This window comes from Lycium ferocissimum, chromosome 6 (assembly GCF_029784015.1).
Source record: "Lycium ferocissimum isolate CSIRO_LF1 chromosome 6, AGI_CSIRO_Lferr_CH_V1, whole genome shotgun sequence".
Lineage (NCBI taxonomy): Eukaryota > Viridiplantae > Streptophyta > Magnoliopsida > Solanales > Solanaceae > Lycium > Lycium ferocissimum.
Genome location: NC_081347.1, coordinates 61,723,941 through 61,738,656, shown reverse-complemented (window position 1 = coordinate 61,738,656; position 14,716 = coordinate 61,723,941). Strand labels below are relative to the sequence as shown.

Sequence of the window (14,716 nt, the reverse complement as noted above, 5' to 3'; positions counted from 1 at the left end):
AGAAGCATACGCAAGTGTTATCTACCAGACTACCACCCACGGATGTGGTGAGATAGATTCCTCCGCTCTTAATTAAAAGTTTGGGTTCGAGCTTTACGAATGGAGATATCCCTGGAACATCGGTATTTTTTCCCTTTAAATGTGTCCAACAAAAAAGGTTTAATTGACCTCCCTTCAATACACTTAATCATCCACTACCGATTAAAATTTAACTTTAATTTCTACTCTTACAACCCACCTCAGGACTAAAAGTCTGTTTGGTCAAACTTTCAAAATTTGCTTATTGTGAAAAGCATTTTTTGTTAGAAGTGCTCTTCAAAAAATTACTTTTAGAGAGGAACAATTTCTGTTTGACTAATCAATTTTAAAACATTTTTCAATATAAGAGCGTCAATTTATGCTTGGCCAAACTTTTAAAAAGTATTTGGATCACTTTATGAAAAATAGTTTTTGCTACTATTTCAAAGCACTTCTTTTTTTTTTTTCCCCTAAAAGCTTGGCAAATATCTCTGTCTTTAAAATAGGCACTATTTTTATATAAACAGAGCATTTTAGCTCTAGAAGCTTGGCCAAACAAGTAAGGGTAAATGTGAGATTCAATGAACCCCTTATTTTGCCTTAGAAATGCAAATTATTTACGATATTGGAATGAATAGCTCTGAGTAGAGCAGTAAGTAAATTTTTATAGCCAAACCTACTTGATTAACTGACTGAAATGCAATATATTGTTTCTTATCGTTTAACAAAAAAAAAAAAAAAAAAAAAAAAACTGAATTTCTTACCAGTCCGTACGCACATATCTTTTCAATAACTTAAACAAATATTTGAAGAATACTTAAAATAAGTACTACTTTGTTTATCAAATCGACTCATTAGCAGCTATGAGCAACACCTACATCCAGAGTAATAATTTTGAAGGTAGGAAATTAGGTACTCGAACCCTGCTACCAAATGATGTCAGTTCCAAATTAGAACTCAAACTAACTCCTCATTGCTTTTTGGATCTCTTTTCTAGTCAACAAAAATAAGATTGGCTGATTTTGCCCGGTACAATGAACATAGTGAATGAATAAGTATTATTGTCGATCGTTTGTATCTATTTTGAGTGCATCAAAAGTTCAATATACTACTGATTAGTTCATCCATTGATGATGCCAAGGGCTTGGACATCCAAAATATTAGTAATTTATGCACAATAGAGACCAAGAAGACAAACACTCTATAGAAGTATTGGAGAGATTGTCTGCTTCACTCAAGGAACTAATCATCTATTCGCGCACACAGCACATTCTGCCTACAAAATAAAACAATGTTGTAACGTTTTAGCCAAGATGCTCAAGAATATCCCTTTCTCTTTCTCCATTTGTGGGTTCCGGAATAGGGGGTAGCATAACTAATAACGTCCTTCTGAAGGAAGTGCGTAAGGAAGAGGTTCCCCAGATTTAAACAGGCAATCCAAAAGCATTGGCATACCTTCCAAAGCTCTCTAGCCCAGCTATGTTTACATGGCCTGAAAATGCAGAGCAAGGAAAGTATCATAACGATCCAAAACAGGAATGACCTTTAAAGTCAAATGCTGTGAGCTAAAGGAGGAAGAAGAAAACCTGAAATAATAGCACAAGTAGCTTTCATGGTTGGCTAACGGAAAAGCCTTGGCACTGATCCTTTTGGAATCTTGCCTTCAAGTTTTAGCCTTCTATATGCTTCTCTCATGTGACACGGCCTGATTGGCCCTGTATCCTTTCTCTCAGCCATCACCATTCTAGCTGGAAAAAATAATTTCAAGAAAGATACAGCATAGTGAATACTTGGGAGTGATTGATGCACTATAGCCCTTAATTTGACACTGCGAACTTTGATGAGTTGTTGATTGAAGCCATTTTAGTGCTACCTTTTTAGTAGTCAGTTTAAGAGGTTAGGCAACATATTCATTCCTGGAAGGTTCTAAGGGCTGCTACTACATTTTACCCTTTAATCAATGAACCAACTACGCCTCACTGGAAAAGATATTTTGGCTTCATCTAGCATATCTAATATAAGCTTGTAAATGTCTACCAACCTGTTTCAACAAGCTCACCAACAAACAATTTTGCTATACCAGACACCACAATCGTCATTGGGATAGATATCTTTGAATTTCCAGTGATACTGGTCAGTAACTGCATAAACAACATAGGCGAAGTGATGACATATAAACAAAATCATGTATGAGAAATTATGAGTGAACAAACAAGCATCTCAATGGACCAGGGGTTTAAACAATGTCCTTTAAGGTAGCAAAGATCATTGTTCCCAAAGATATTCCCGAAATTTGGTGTTTAATCTTGAGGTTCGGAAATTACATATTCTCGGTGACAAACTTAACGCCAATTGCTTTGGTCGGCTAAATATAAGAGACTGATCAAATATCAGATAAGAACGCCCTCTAACCTCAAAAAGATGGAAACAGAACTAGCATTAGAGTAGAGGTGAAATGAAAAGGGAAATAAGAGTCTTCCAGCAAAGGAGACTAGCACTTTTCTACTTATTCTATTTCCATCACATATTTATTTGTTTGTGTTAACTTTACTATTAACTTAGAGAGCCTCAGCATATATTAGAAAGATTAATCGACAGAGGCCGAAGAACTGTTATCCAATTTTCTTCTCACTATAGCCATTTTGTCTAAAAACACACATGAATAAGCCCATACACGTTCACAAGCTAAGAGAGGTCAAGAAACAGTCTCAGTATATCCACTATTATGGTACTTTTGGGAGATAATACAAATCATTTGTAACCTGTGCAGAAAAGAGGCTAAAAGGAGGAAAAGGCAAGAGTGTGAGCAACATACCCGCTTCATGTTAGATTTCTGAAATCCAGACCTACGAAACGACTCATACCTACTCATTTGCTCCTCTGTGAATTGGGACAATATAGACCTGCAAAAAAGAGAATAAATTGAAATATAATAGCATCCCAAGAATAATGTTTCTTCTTTTAATAAGTAAATAACAATGTAATTACTCACTTTTTGCACATCAATGATCAATGGAGACAAGTTTGACCCCCAAAAAAAAAAAACAATGTAATTACTCAGCAAGAAGCTAACAGGACTGAGGTAGACTTGGCGTAAAGTCAATGCCTGTGAAGAGGTTAAGTTTCTGATTAGATATAGCTCAAACCATAGGGATTTAAGATTTTCATGATTAAAAAAAAAAAAAAGCCCTTTGAATGGACGGTGGCGGTGACGTCAACAACCATCGGGATTCCAAATCTCAACCTTTACTTATGGCTTATGTTAATCATTGAACTAGAAATATTTAAGACAAGGACAATTTTGAAAATCTCTTCTGCGGGAGGGAAAAGCACCACAGAAACATGTGTTTCCATTGTCGATAAATGGACAGAATAAACAGCATATTTTGTTACCTAACAGCCCAAGAGCATATTTCCATACCAGGTTTGACCATCTTCCTTAAGATGTGATAGCAACTCTCTCTATTACCAGGTAGAGGACTACTGCAATTGGCCAAACAAAACTTTAAATTGGATGTTCTGCCAGAAGTGCAGAAGGAAATGTTACTGTTCAGGAACGCTCAACAATATACACCTAAGTTATGGTATCTACATTTTGGTTCAGGCAGCAAAAATAATTTTGACCACCATTCAGAAGGTTAAGTGGAATTGTATTGTATCTTCTTATTTTTGGTGTAAAGAAAAAGATGTTGGTAGAATTATTAGGATCGCTGTAAGTATTTATTTCTCAGTTTTTCTTTTGAAGGTCCCCAGCATCTCCATAATGCTGAAGAATACAAATTACCATTTTCCCAAAAAAAAAAAAAAAAAAAAAAAAATTGACCAATCAAAACAACCAGTTTACTAAAAGTCAGACCATATATACTCCAATATGCTATAAACCAAGCAGTTTGGTCTGGAAGGTCTCAATGTACTACCCTCATGATTTGAGTAGTTTGGGTATGTTGTAAGACTTACATATTCTTACAATAAACATAGGAGAAAGAAAATTGCTAACACTTCATAGAACAAATTTCAAAATAATACCAATTGTTTTGGCCCAAAAAAAAAAAATGAAGAATGCTCGAGAGACGAGCAAAGTTGACTATAACGAACTAGCAAACAGTGATGCTGAAAGTGAAAAAAGGAAATTACAGCTTATGGGCTTATAGCCTATTTTTTTTTATCTATTATATATATCTACAGAACTCTAACATACATTGTTTAGTACTCTCTCAGTTTCAATTTATAAGCACTTTTCTTATTTTTGCACATTCGGAAATGTTTGACACATTCAGCTAATGATATGATTTTATAAGACTTTCACAACTCTCAATAATACAAATTTACAAATTTTAGACTTTGATTTGATGTTTTCTCTATCAAATTAACTTTTCAACCATTACTTTGATACTCATTTTTTTTTTTTTTTTTTTTTTTTTGGGGTAAGGACTTTGATACTTCCTTCCCCTGCCGCTAGTATAATGCAAAAGACAAATAAACATCTTGAATTCTGCATTGAGCAACCAGATTAATACAAAATGAAAGTGAAGGAGTACATAGTTTGAGAAAGTATCAAATCATGGAAAAATCAAGCTAATCATTTCGAAAAATATTTAAACCATGAGTTTCAGTTTTCTTGATGGATTAGGTTGGTTTGGCAGTTCTTTAGACATCCCTCACTATCAAAAGGCAAAATCTTATCAGAAAAGAACATAGATCCTATTTTTGTTGGTAATTTCATGACCATATACTTCCTTCAATACAAGCTACAGTAGTAACCTTCCCAATTTCCCCCCTCGTTTACAAATCCCAGCCCGAGCAAAAACTTACTAACTTGGCAGAAAGATGGACCATCATCGCTAGCAGGAGGCACCTGAGTTGTGGATACAGCTAGTTTAAAAGCTAAAAATTCATTGGTGCTTTCTATAGGTACTTAGTTGCACCATAAGCAAGACGCCTTATCAAATTTCTAACAGATCTTTATACAAGAATCCAACCGGTTCTGAACTTACAATTATTCCGAAATTCATAAAGCAGATATCCTAAAGATACAGGCGTGTAGCAACATACTAAAGACACCAATGACATCAGCAATTCTTGTAGCAAAAAGACAAGCAGGAAAGAAATGGGAGAGGGAGAAAATAATGTTAATGACTAAGAAAAATAGCTTTCATTGTGTGCAGGTGATAACACTTATTAAGCAGTCCAACCAGCTTTTCAGACAATGAAATCCCTAAAGAATGCTAAAGAAATTAAAAAGGAAAAATCAAAGACTTACTGCATCTTCGACAGTTTATCGGGATCACTGCTTGATGCAAACTTTCCTAACTGCACATCCATGTTTTCTTCCTCTTCCTCCTCATCTTCCTCTTTGATTTTACTACTACTTGGACCAGCTGTACCAGCAGAAATTGGTACATTCCTAGATGTCAAACGATTTTCAGGACCAGGATTGATATTAGCATCATCACCTCCATGGGCACTAACATTAAGTGCAGCTTGGTCTTCAGTTTCATTCTCATCAAGGCCAACAGGAGATTCAGGGGGTGATACCTCCTCTTCCTCAATGGCAGCTTCAAAGGGATCCTTTGAATGCTTCATAGTATTATCTGGAGAGAAATTGAGATCAAAATGAAGTACAGTCAAAATTTATAACGACGACGGATACTTTTTGGCTGCTACAACAAAATGTTGACATATAATGTAACATAACATAAAAAATCAGTTCCAAAAAAAACTTGGCCATTATAGTGAAATGTTGTTATAGAGGATAATTGCTATAGAGAGGTTTGACTATATACACCAAGCTTAGAAATGTCCATCTTTAGTAAGATTACCAGCATTCAAATCACAAACTTTAGTGTGCCTTATGAAGTTACTTGGTACATGGAGACTAAGGAATGGTGCTATGTAAGACCCTCCGACTATGTTGATAGGAAATAATTTCCAGCTCGGATATTCTTAAGTAATTTGTAATTGCAAGAATGAAAAAGAGAAAAGAATTCGAGTGTGTTTGGTATGGAGGCAAACATTTCATTTTTCCAATTTTCCCTTCTTTTTTTTTTTTTTTTTGACATGGGAACCCGCGACCGCTACTCGCCATCTTCGGGTGCGCACGGGTAAGCTTCCGGCTCTATGCAATAGCTCACAAACCACACAGAGAGACCTGCACTAGGCAAACCCCGTGCGATGAACTCGACCCAGAAGACAAATCCCCTGCTATCGTAGGCAGGGGATTTCGAACCTGAGATCTCCATTATGAAAGCCTCATGCTCAACCAACTGAGCCACCCTTGCGGGTCTAATTTTCCCATGTTTGGTTGGTCAAAAGTTTTGGAGAACATTTTCTCTAGGGTAACAAGTTCCTCAAAAATGAGAAAAATAATTTTTTTAACGGAAGCAGAAAAACAAGTTCCATAAGTGACATTCTAAGTTCATTGTCCCCTCGCCACTCAACCAACCTCCACCCCTCCTTACCATGAACACCCACTCCCCACCCCACCCCATAGTGTTTTGCTAGATTACATATGAACTCTTGAGAAAATATTTCTTAGCTTACTTAACAAAGACTAGAAAATAAATAATAATCCCACTTATTCAAGAAAAACATTTTCCTTCATACCAAACACACCCTATGTCCAAGATTAAGTTTTAGGAACAACGTTTGTGCCCGTATGTACAAGATAGGGTGGATTAATCGCAAAGAACCTAATAAAGAACGTCCTGTGCAGCTTCAATTTAACTTCAAACCTACCATAAATTACATATTAAATAGGGGTTGTTAATTTTTTCTATTTAAAGATTCATAGTTCCCTTAATGTACAGGGAATCAATTTTTTTAAACAAAAAAAACACGGATTACCTGCTCATCCGTATAGTAAAACTAAGTAATAGATTAAGGTAAATGATGTAAGAGAATATGTAGATAAAACAAGAATGTAGATATGTAATGGAGGAATAACCTGGAATTAAAGTAACAGTGTTGATTTTGGTATATAAGGAGATAGAAGAAGAAGAAGAAGAAGAAGAAGAGATGCCTCTAGTAAACCGAACCCGATTTATAGCTTTTCAATCGAAAGCAATATTATACTCCCTCCTTTCACCGACTTTGCACATCCTGCCAAATAATAATCAATAAAGTGTATATTTTACTATAATATTCATATTAATTATTAATATGTTGTTATAGAACAATAAGTTAAAGTAAGAATATATGTAAAACAAGAGAGAAGAGACAATGAAGATTTTTATTTATAGGAGAGATTAAATACATAGTAAAACCCTAAAATCTATAATTATAATAACACAATATTATAATAACTAGTGAATTTATCCGCGTTTCGCGCAATCATAAAAAAAATTACTAAATAATATATCGATAAAATGGTGTGTGTGTATATATATGGTAACAATTTTCATACGTCAAGGAATTGTATGTTTAAATCAAAAGTAAAAACAATATTACATGTGAGATGTTGTCCTTTAAAGAAAGTTTATAAATGACCCGATTTTTATAAACAGACTATTTGTAAAGTTGATATGTTTTCTTAATCAATTATCTCTTTATCTAGTATATATTTAATATATTTGCGTATCTAAGTCAGGATCTTTAAATATATTTTGAGAGTTTCTCCTTACATAAAAAAGAATATAAAATAAAGGGAAAATGACGGTTTTCGTCCCAATATTATTGGCTTATTATGATTTTGGTCCTTGTATTATTGTACTAAGCACATTTAATCCATTGTTAAATAGAGTGTGCAATTTTAGTCCTTATCCCTACTTAAATTGACACCGTTAACTTTTGATATCTTCAAGAAAAAATATTACACGTACTCGACCGTTTTTATAAATAATCAGACCTACAATTTGATTCCCTAAAGAGAAACGCTAGAAATTCACATGTGATCATCTTCTTAAGAAGTGAAAGAACACAATATTTATTCTTGCAATTTACTTCAACTTTAGCATAAATGCACCATTTCTCAAAGTAATACATGTTTGTGTTTATTCTCCCTCCTCACCCGCGTTGCTTTATATTTATCAATTCTCACGTCTTACGTGTTTTTTGGTAGTTCTTGAAACTTAAACATAACAAACACCAAATGGATGATGTATTTCAATCACTAAAATTTATTCCTTTTAAGCAATCAATTATAGATTTTGAAACTTGATTAGTAGTTGGCATACTTCCAATCATAAGTTACTATAATTTGAACCAAAAGAAAATTACAAACTTACAACAATCAGAAAGTTATATAAAAATTAAGCTCGAGATCATAGGAAAAAATAAAGAAAGACGAAAATAATACAATGCAGACGTCATTACGACCTTTATCATTAAAAAATGAAACTAAAAAATACGAAATCAATACATATTTTCCAAGGCTCTTGTCGATATTCCCTCCCACAAAAAATTACAATACACACATCGTTACGACCTTAATCATTAAAAAATGAAACTGAAAAATACAAAATCAATATTTATCTGAAAAATACGAAATCAATACGTATTTTATTCCTTTTAAGCAATCAATTATAGATTTTTAAACTTGATTAGTAGTTAGCATACTTCCAATCATAAGTCACTAATTTGCACCAAAAGAAAATTACAAACTTACAACAATCAAAAAGCTATATAAAAATTAAACTCGAGATCATAGGAAAAATAAAGAAAGACGAAAATAATACAATACACACATCGTTACGACCTTAATCATTAAAAAATGAAACTAAAAAATACGAAATCAATACATATTTTTCCAAGCTCTTGTCGATATTCCCTCTCACAAGTCGATCATCATCAAGAGCTTTCTTCGTCTTCAAGTCAAACCAAAGCATGAATATAATACTGCAGTGAAAATGGAGGACAACCTTGGGTAGAGTGTCATGAACAAAAAATATGAGTTTATATAGATAAAAATGGAGAAATACCATAAGGCATCTTAATCTTTGAAATTAAATATTTGGGGGTTATGAATATGAAAACTTGAAAAGCATGAAAGTTATAAATATTATTAAAAGTAGAAATTAAATAGGTGAGTTATGAAGATAAAAATGCAAAGCAAATAAAGGGTGAAAAAAGATAAAGAAAGAAGAAAGAAAGATGCAAATGGTTTACGTGCTATAGTGCGTGGGGTCCGTTTGAAAAAACTGATGCTTTTTAGCCTTAATGTTCTTTGCTTTTACTCATACCATTTAATACAAATTAATCACATTAAAAGGGAATGATAAAAGACGACATTACCCAAAGATGGGCTGTTGTAGCTGCATTCATTTGTGAGGCTTTTTATAAGTCATTTATTTGATTTTTTTATGTAGAAATAACTCATAAAAAATTTTAAAAAAGGAGAAAAAAGATAAATGTCAATTGAAGCCATAGAGAGGTGCCACATAGGATTGTGTCTAGCTTTATATTATATATAGATATTTATAACACTCCCGCTTGATATCTATTTCGATAGATAATATGCTTCATTAAAACCTTACTAGAAAAAATCCAGTGGGAAAAATTCTAGTGAAGGAAAAAGAGTACATATTTCTAATAATATACATTTTGGTTGCCTCATTAAAAACCTTACAAGAAAAATCGAGTGGGACAAAACCTTGTATGTAAAAAAGAGTACAATATGTATTAACTCCCCCACCTTTAGAACTTGGTCAAATATTTGAGTCTTCGCATTCCAATCTTGTACACCATCTTCTCGAAAGTTGCGTTGGTAGAGACTTGGTGAACAAATCGGCCATATTTTCACTTGAACGAATCATTTGCACGTTGATATCACCATTCTTTTGGAGCTCGTGTGTGAAGAACAACTTTGGTGAAATGTGCTTTGTCCTATCTCCTTTTTATGAATCTCCTTTCAATTGGGCAATGCATGTCGCATTATCTTCATATAAGATTGTGGGTATTTTATCACATTTCAAACCACACTTTTCTCAAATGAGATGTATCATTGACCTCGACCACACAACTTCACGGCTCGGCTTACGAATAGCTATTATCTCGGCATGATTTGATGAGGTAGCCACGATAAATTGCTTTGTAGATCGCCAACATATGGCGACATCCCCACAAATAAATACATAACTTTGTTTGAGATCTAGCTTGTGTGGGTCGGATAAATACCACTGCATCGGCATAACCAACAAGATCGGGACCAATTGCTAGAATAAAATAAGCCCAAATCGATAGTCCCTTTAGATACCTCAATATGTGTTTAATTCCGTTCCAAAGTGTCTCCTTGTAGGAGCACAACTATATCTTAACAAATTAATCGAAAATGCTATGTCGGGGCCTTGTGGTATTAAAGATACATTAGTGCACCAATTGTACTAAGATATGGTACTTCGAGACCAAGAATTTCCTCGTTCTTTTCTTGAGGTCGGAACGGATCTTTATTCGCATCAAGTGATCGAACAACCATCGGAGTACTTAATGGATGTGTTTCATCCATATAAAGCCGTTCCAACACTTTCTCTTGTGTAAGGTGATTGATGGACAAAATTCCATTTGTCAAATGTTCAATTTGTAAACCAAGGCATAATTTTGTCTTTCCAAGATCTTTCATCTCAAATTCCTTCTTTAAATAATCAATTGCCTTTATGTGCTCTGCAGGAGTTCCAATAAGGTTTATGTCGTCAACATATCTGACAAGTACAACAAACTCCGATATTACTTTCTTTATAAAAACACATGGGCAAATTGCATCATTTGTATAGCCTTTCTTCAACAAATATTCACTAGGGCGGTTATACCACATGCGCTCGGATTGCTTCAAACCATACAATGATCTTTGTGTCCGATTGAATACATTTCCGAGACTTTGAACTACGCATGCTTCGTGCATCTTAAATCCTTCGTGGATTTTCATGTATATTTCATTTTCAAGTGATCCATATAGATAGGCTGTAACCACATCCATCAAATGCATCTTCTCTCATGGACAGCGAAACTAATGAGATAACGTAACGTTATTGCATCCATAACAGGGAGTATGTCTCTTCATAATCAACACCAGGCCTTTGTGAAAATCCTTGTGCAACAAGGCGTGCCTTATATCTTTGTATCTCATTTTTTTCTCATTTCTTTTTACAAAAACTCATTTATAATCAACGAGTTTAATGCCATTAGGTGTTTGGACTACGGGTCCAAAAACTTCCCATTTGGTAAGCGAGTTTAACTCTGATTGAATTGTCTCTTGCCACTTTGGCCAATCACATCTTTCTTGGCATTCTTTAACATATTGGGGTTCAAGATCCTCAATATCTTGCATAATTCTTGTTGCAACATTATAGGCAAAGATATAATCCACATTTATTTCCAATCGATTCAAATTAGTCCCAACATTAATTGGATTAATTGATATTTCCTCATTTTCGAGTCACATTCATTGATTTCTTCAAGAATATCGGTATTGTTCAAATCTTGAATTTCTTTATGAGGTTCTTTTGTAGTGTCATCTTGACCATTTATTTTTCTTTTTCTAGGATTTCGATCACTTGGAACCCAATGGTCTACCACGCTTACGGCGTGCTTTGGACTCATTTGCTATGACACTAGTGCAGATGGTCCTACGAGACATCAATCCGAATTGGGACATTCTCTGTGAATACGTGATTTGGTAATCCTTTTCAAATGCTGAAATGCGTACGGCATTTGATTTGCTATTTTCTCGTGAATAATCACTTTTGAACCTCTTGCTCACAATAAACACGTGGATCAAGATGAGACAATGATGAATTATTCCACAAAAAAATTTCCCTTTTATTTCATTATTCTCTCCCCACTAATTTTGGGAAAATTGTCTCATCAAATTGACAATCTGCCAAATCAGCGGTGAACAAATCTCTATTAATGGTTCAAGGTAGCGAATAATGGAGGACGATTCAAACCCAACATATATTCCAAATCTTCTTTGGGACCCATCTTGTGCGATGTGGTGGTGCTACGGTACATATACGGCACATCCAAAAATTCTTAGATGGGATATATTAGGTTCTTGACAAAAATCAATCACAACGGAAAAATTTATGATAGTTTGTCGGTACTGAGACGAACAAATGTTCTTGACGTAAAGATAGCGTGACCAAAAACAAATGGTACAACCTCGTTTTCATGAGTAATGGTCTTACAATCAATCGTACGTTTAATTAATGACTCGCAAGGCCATTTCGAGTGTGAACATGAGCTACGGGGATGTCTTCAACTCTTTATCCCAATTGATAAACAATAATCATTAAATGTTTGGGATGAAAACTCGCAACATTATCAAGGCGAATAGACTTTATCGATTATCAGGAAATTGTTTTCGTAATCAAATTGGCCTTGCCAATAATTTCGCAAACACTAGGTTGCGAGATGACGGTAAGAGCATACGAGGCCATCTGTAAGCATCTATTAGGACCATAAAATATCTAAATGACCCACTAGGGGGATGAATTGGTCCACATATCTCCATGTATATGTTCCAAAATTCAAGGGATTCAAACTCAACCTTTGTGTGCGATGGCCTAATAATTAACTTGCCTTGATAACCAGAGAAGAGGCAAGAAAATTCATTGTTTAAAGAATCTTCAAAGTTCTTTAACGGATGCCCATTTGAATTTTCATTATAGATCCGAGGTGTACGTACGATGATGCCAAAGTACAAACGTGTTAGGTCAGTAAACTTCTGCTTACGAAAGAATGTGGCCAATTACTCCAATTTTGTCCAATATAAACGGAAGACAAAGCGATGAACTTTTCTATAACAACTTTCGCCAGAGACATCCTTGGTGATCTGGAACATATTCAAGATTCATCCATCCGCTGTTTTAATATGGTATCCATTTTGACGGATATCTTTAAAACTTAATAAGTTCCTTCTAGACTTAGGAGAGAACATGACATCGCTTATAATGAGTTTTGTTCCCTTAGGCAAAATTATGGTGCCTCTTCGAAGCCTTCAATCAAATTGGTACTACCGTAATAGTATTAACATTTTGCTAAGTAAATGAGAAAAATATCTTTTGTCCTTGAATATCGATAGTAGACAATGCTAATCAATCAAACAAATGTCTTCATAATTGGATTTTAATCCAAACTTGCTTTGAGAATTATTCATATCTTCAAATGGAATGACATACACAAGGTCAAATTAATACACATTAAATAGTAGCACTATCATACAATACAAAGTGAAAACTAAGTACTATAATGGCTATAATCTACTAAGCAATATAACAAAGAGACGTACACTTTCATGATATATGCTTAAACTGATAAGTTTTCAGTTGTTTGTTTTGCGTCAAATAGTATTCTGACCATATTGTTTAAAATAGATAACAATATGGTAAGAAACTCTGAATGGATACAACAACTTACTTAAAATTTTTAGAAGTTTTCATGCTCACGGTACTTTTCAAAGAATCCTTTATTAACGTATCCAAGACTTCATATGATGATACTAATTTAATGAAATAGACAGTGGACTCATATATCCAAAAGGCCAAACAATATATTAAATGTATCAAGTGTCAGGCTTAATCTGAAACAAAAAAAAAAACAAAAAAACAGTACTTACTATGTACGCCTAACATCTGACAAAGAAGTAATAGTTGTGCACTTGGTTTTGATATTTTATATAGGATATGCATTACATTACATGACATGTTAGTGTCTGGATGGACATCAATATAGGTAAGCATGCATAATGCAAGGTCCTCCGTTGAAAAGTTTTAAAAACATATTAACATGCATATACACATTAAACAGTTTGTTGTATCACTATGCTTAATACTAAAACTAATCATTAACAAGAGTCACTGAAACACAACGCCATATATAGTCATTAAGTTTATTTGTAATGTGCTATTAAAAGATTAGACGGAATCAAATCAAATTTTCTATTAATAACCAACTATAACAATGACTAAATCTAGACTAATTAAAAATAAGACTTTCATGTAAACAACTACCCTCTTTGTCACATAGTCTTATTCATCAACTACTACGACTAGTAAAAATTAAAATAAACAACTCAATCATCTCTAACCACAGTAACCATCACCACTCAGCCGATCTATCTTTCATTCAGATGCTCAACAAATGTCACACATCCAAGTGTGATGTCAATTTGATTTTGAGTAGATAAAATTAGCTTGATTTTTCTCTTTCAGCACCTTGATGCTGATAAAGCTCAACCAAGTGCTGCCGTCTGACGAAGGTGTACGGCCCGTTGTCCACTACTCACCACGTCATAGCATTTATTTTCCGAGCCACGTACTTTTGGCACTTCCGTTCTCATCCTTCTTTTTCCCCTTTTGATGGTAATTTTTCTTTGAAGGGTGATTAACACCAGGAAAATAATTTCTTCCTTGACCATTATCACAACCACGACCACGACTATTATCATGACCACGACCGGGGCCACGACCTTTTCCACGTCCGGAGTGGGCATACACCTCATTAAACCAGGGAGTGGTGCATCGATTCTCGTGATTTTTCATCGCAAATCATTATTTTGTTCGGCCACACAAGAAGATGAGAAATCAAATCACAATACTTTGTGAAACCTTTCTCTCGATATTGCTGGCAGTGAGCACGTTGAGGTACGAAAAGTTGAGAACGTCTTTTCGACCTATGAGAATCACTAATTTTTTCTCCACATAGTGTCAATATAGAAGTAATTCTAAATATCTCATAGTTATACTGTATAACCGTAACGACCCGTTTT

The 14,716-nt window shown here is 34.3% G+C and overlaps 1 protein-coding gene across 2 annotated transcripts; it reads right to left on the bottom strand.

Annotated features, from left to right (window-relative positions):
* Positions 1 to 1,089: 1,089 nt before the first annotated feature.
* On the bottom strand, positions 1,090 to 7,129 carry LOC132059960 (transcription initiation factor TFIID subunit 11-like). 2 transcript variants are annotated; one of them, XR_009415829.1, is made up of 7 exons: positions 6,962 to 7,129; positions 5,279 to 5,609; positions 2,834 to 2,921; positions 2,060 to 2,159; positions 1,605 to 1,766; positions 1,474 to 1,510; positions 1,090 to 1,294 (listed from the first exon to the last, which is right to left on the bottom strand). XR_009415829.1 is itself a non-coding variant. In XM_059452804.1 (6 exons), the coding sequence occupies exons 2-5, from the start codon at positions 5,599 to 5,601 to the stop codon at positions 1,639 to 1,641; spliced, it is 639 nt and encodes a 212-aa protein (XP_059308787.1). In that variant the 5' UTR covers positions 5,602 to 5,609; positions 6,962 to 7,129; the 3' UTR covers positions 1,090 to 1,510; positions 1,605 to 1,638. The 2 variants fall into 2 exon arrangements, 1 of the variants encoding a protein (XP_059308787.1); XM_059452804.1 differs by having other exon boundaries at positions 1,090 to 1,510.
* Positions 7,130 to 14,716: the final 7,587 nt, after the last annotated feature.

Bases quoted from the DNA above. Each gene is read 5' to 3' on its own strand.
- LOC132059960 (XM_059452804.1), bottom strand. From the start codon at position 5,601: ATGAAGCATTCAAAGGATCCCTTTGAAGCTGCCATTGAGGAAGAGGAG. The intron at 2,160-2,833 runs GTATGTTGCTCA...TTGTTTATGCAG, and splicing joins AGAAATCTAACATGAAGCGG to TTACTGACCAGTATCACTGG. The intron at 1,767-2,059 runs GTTGGTAGACAT...TATTTTTTCCAG, and splicing joins TGGTGAGCTTGTTGAAACAG to CTAGAATGGTGATGGCTGAG.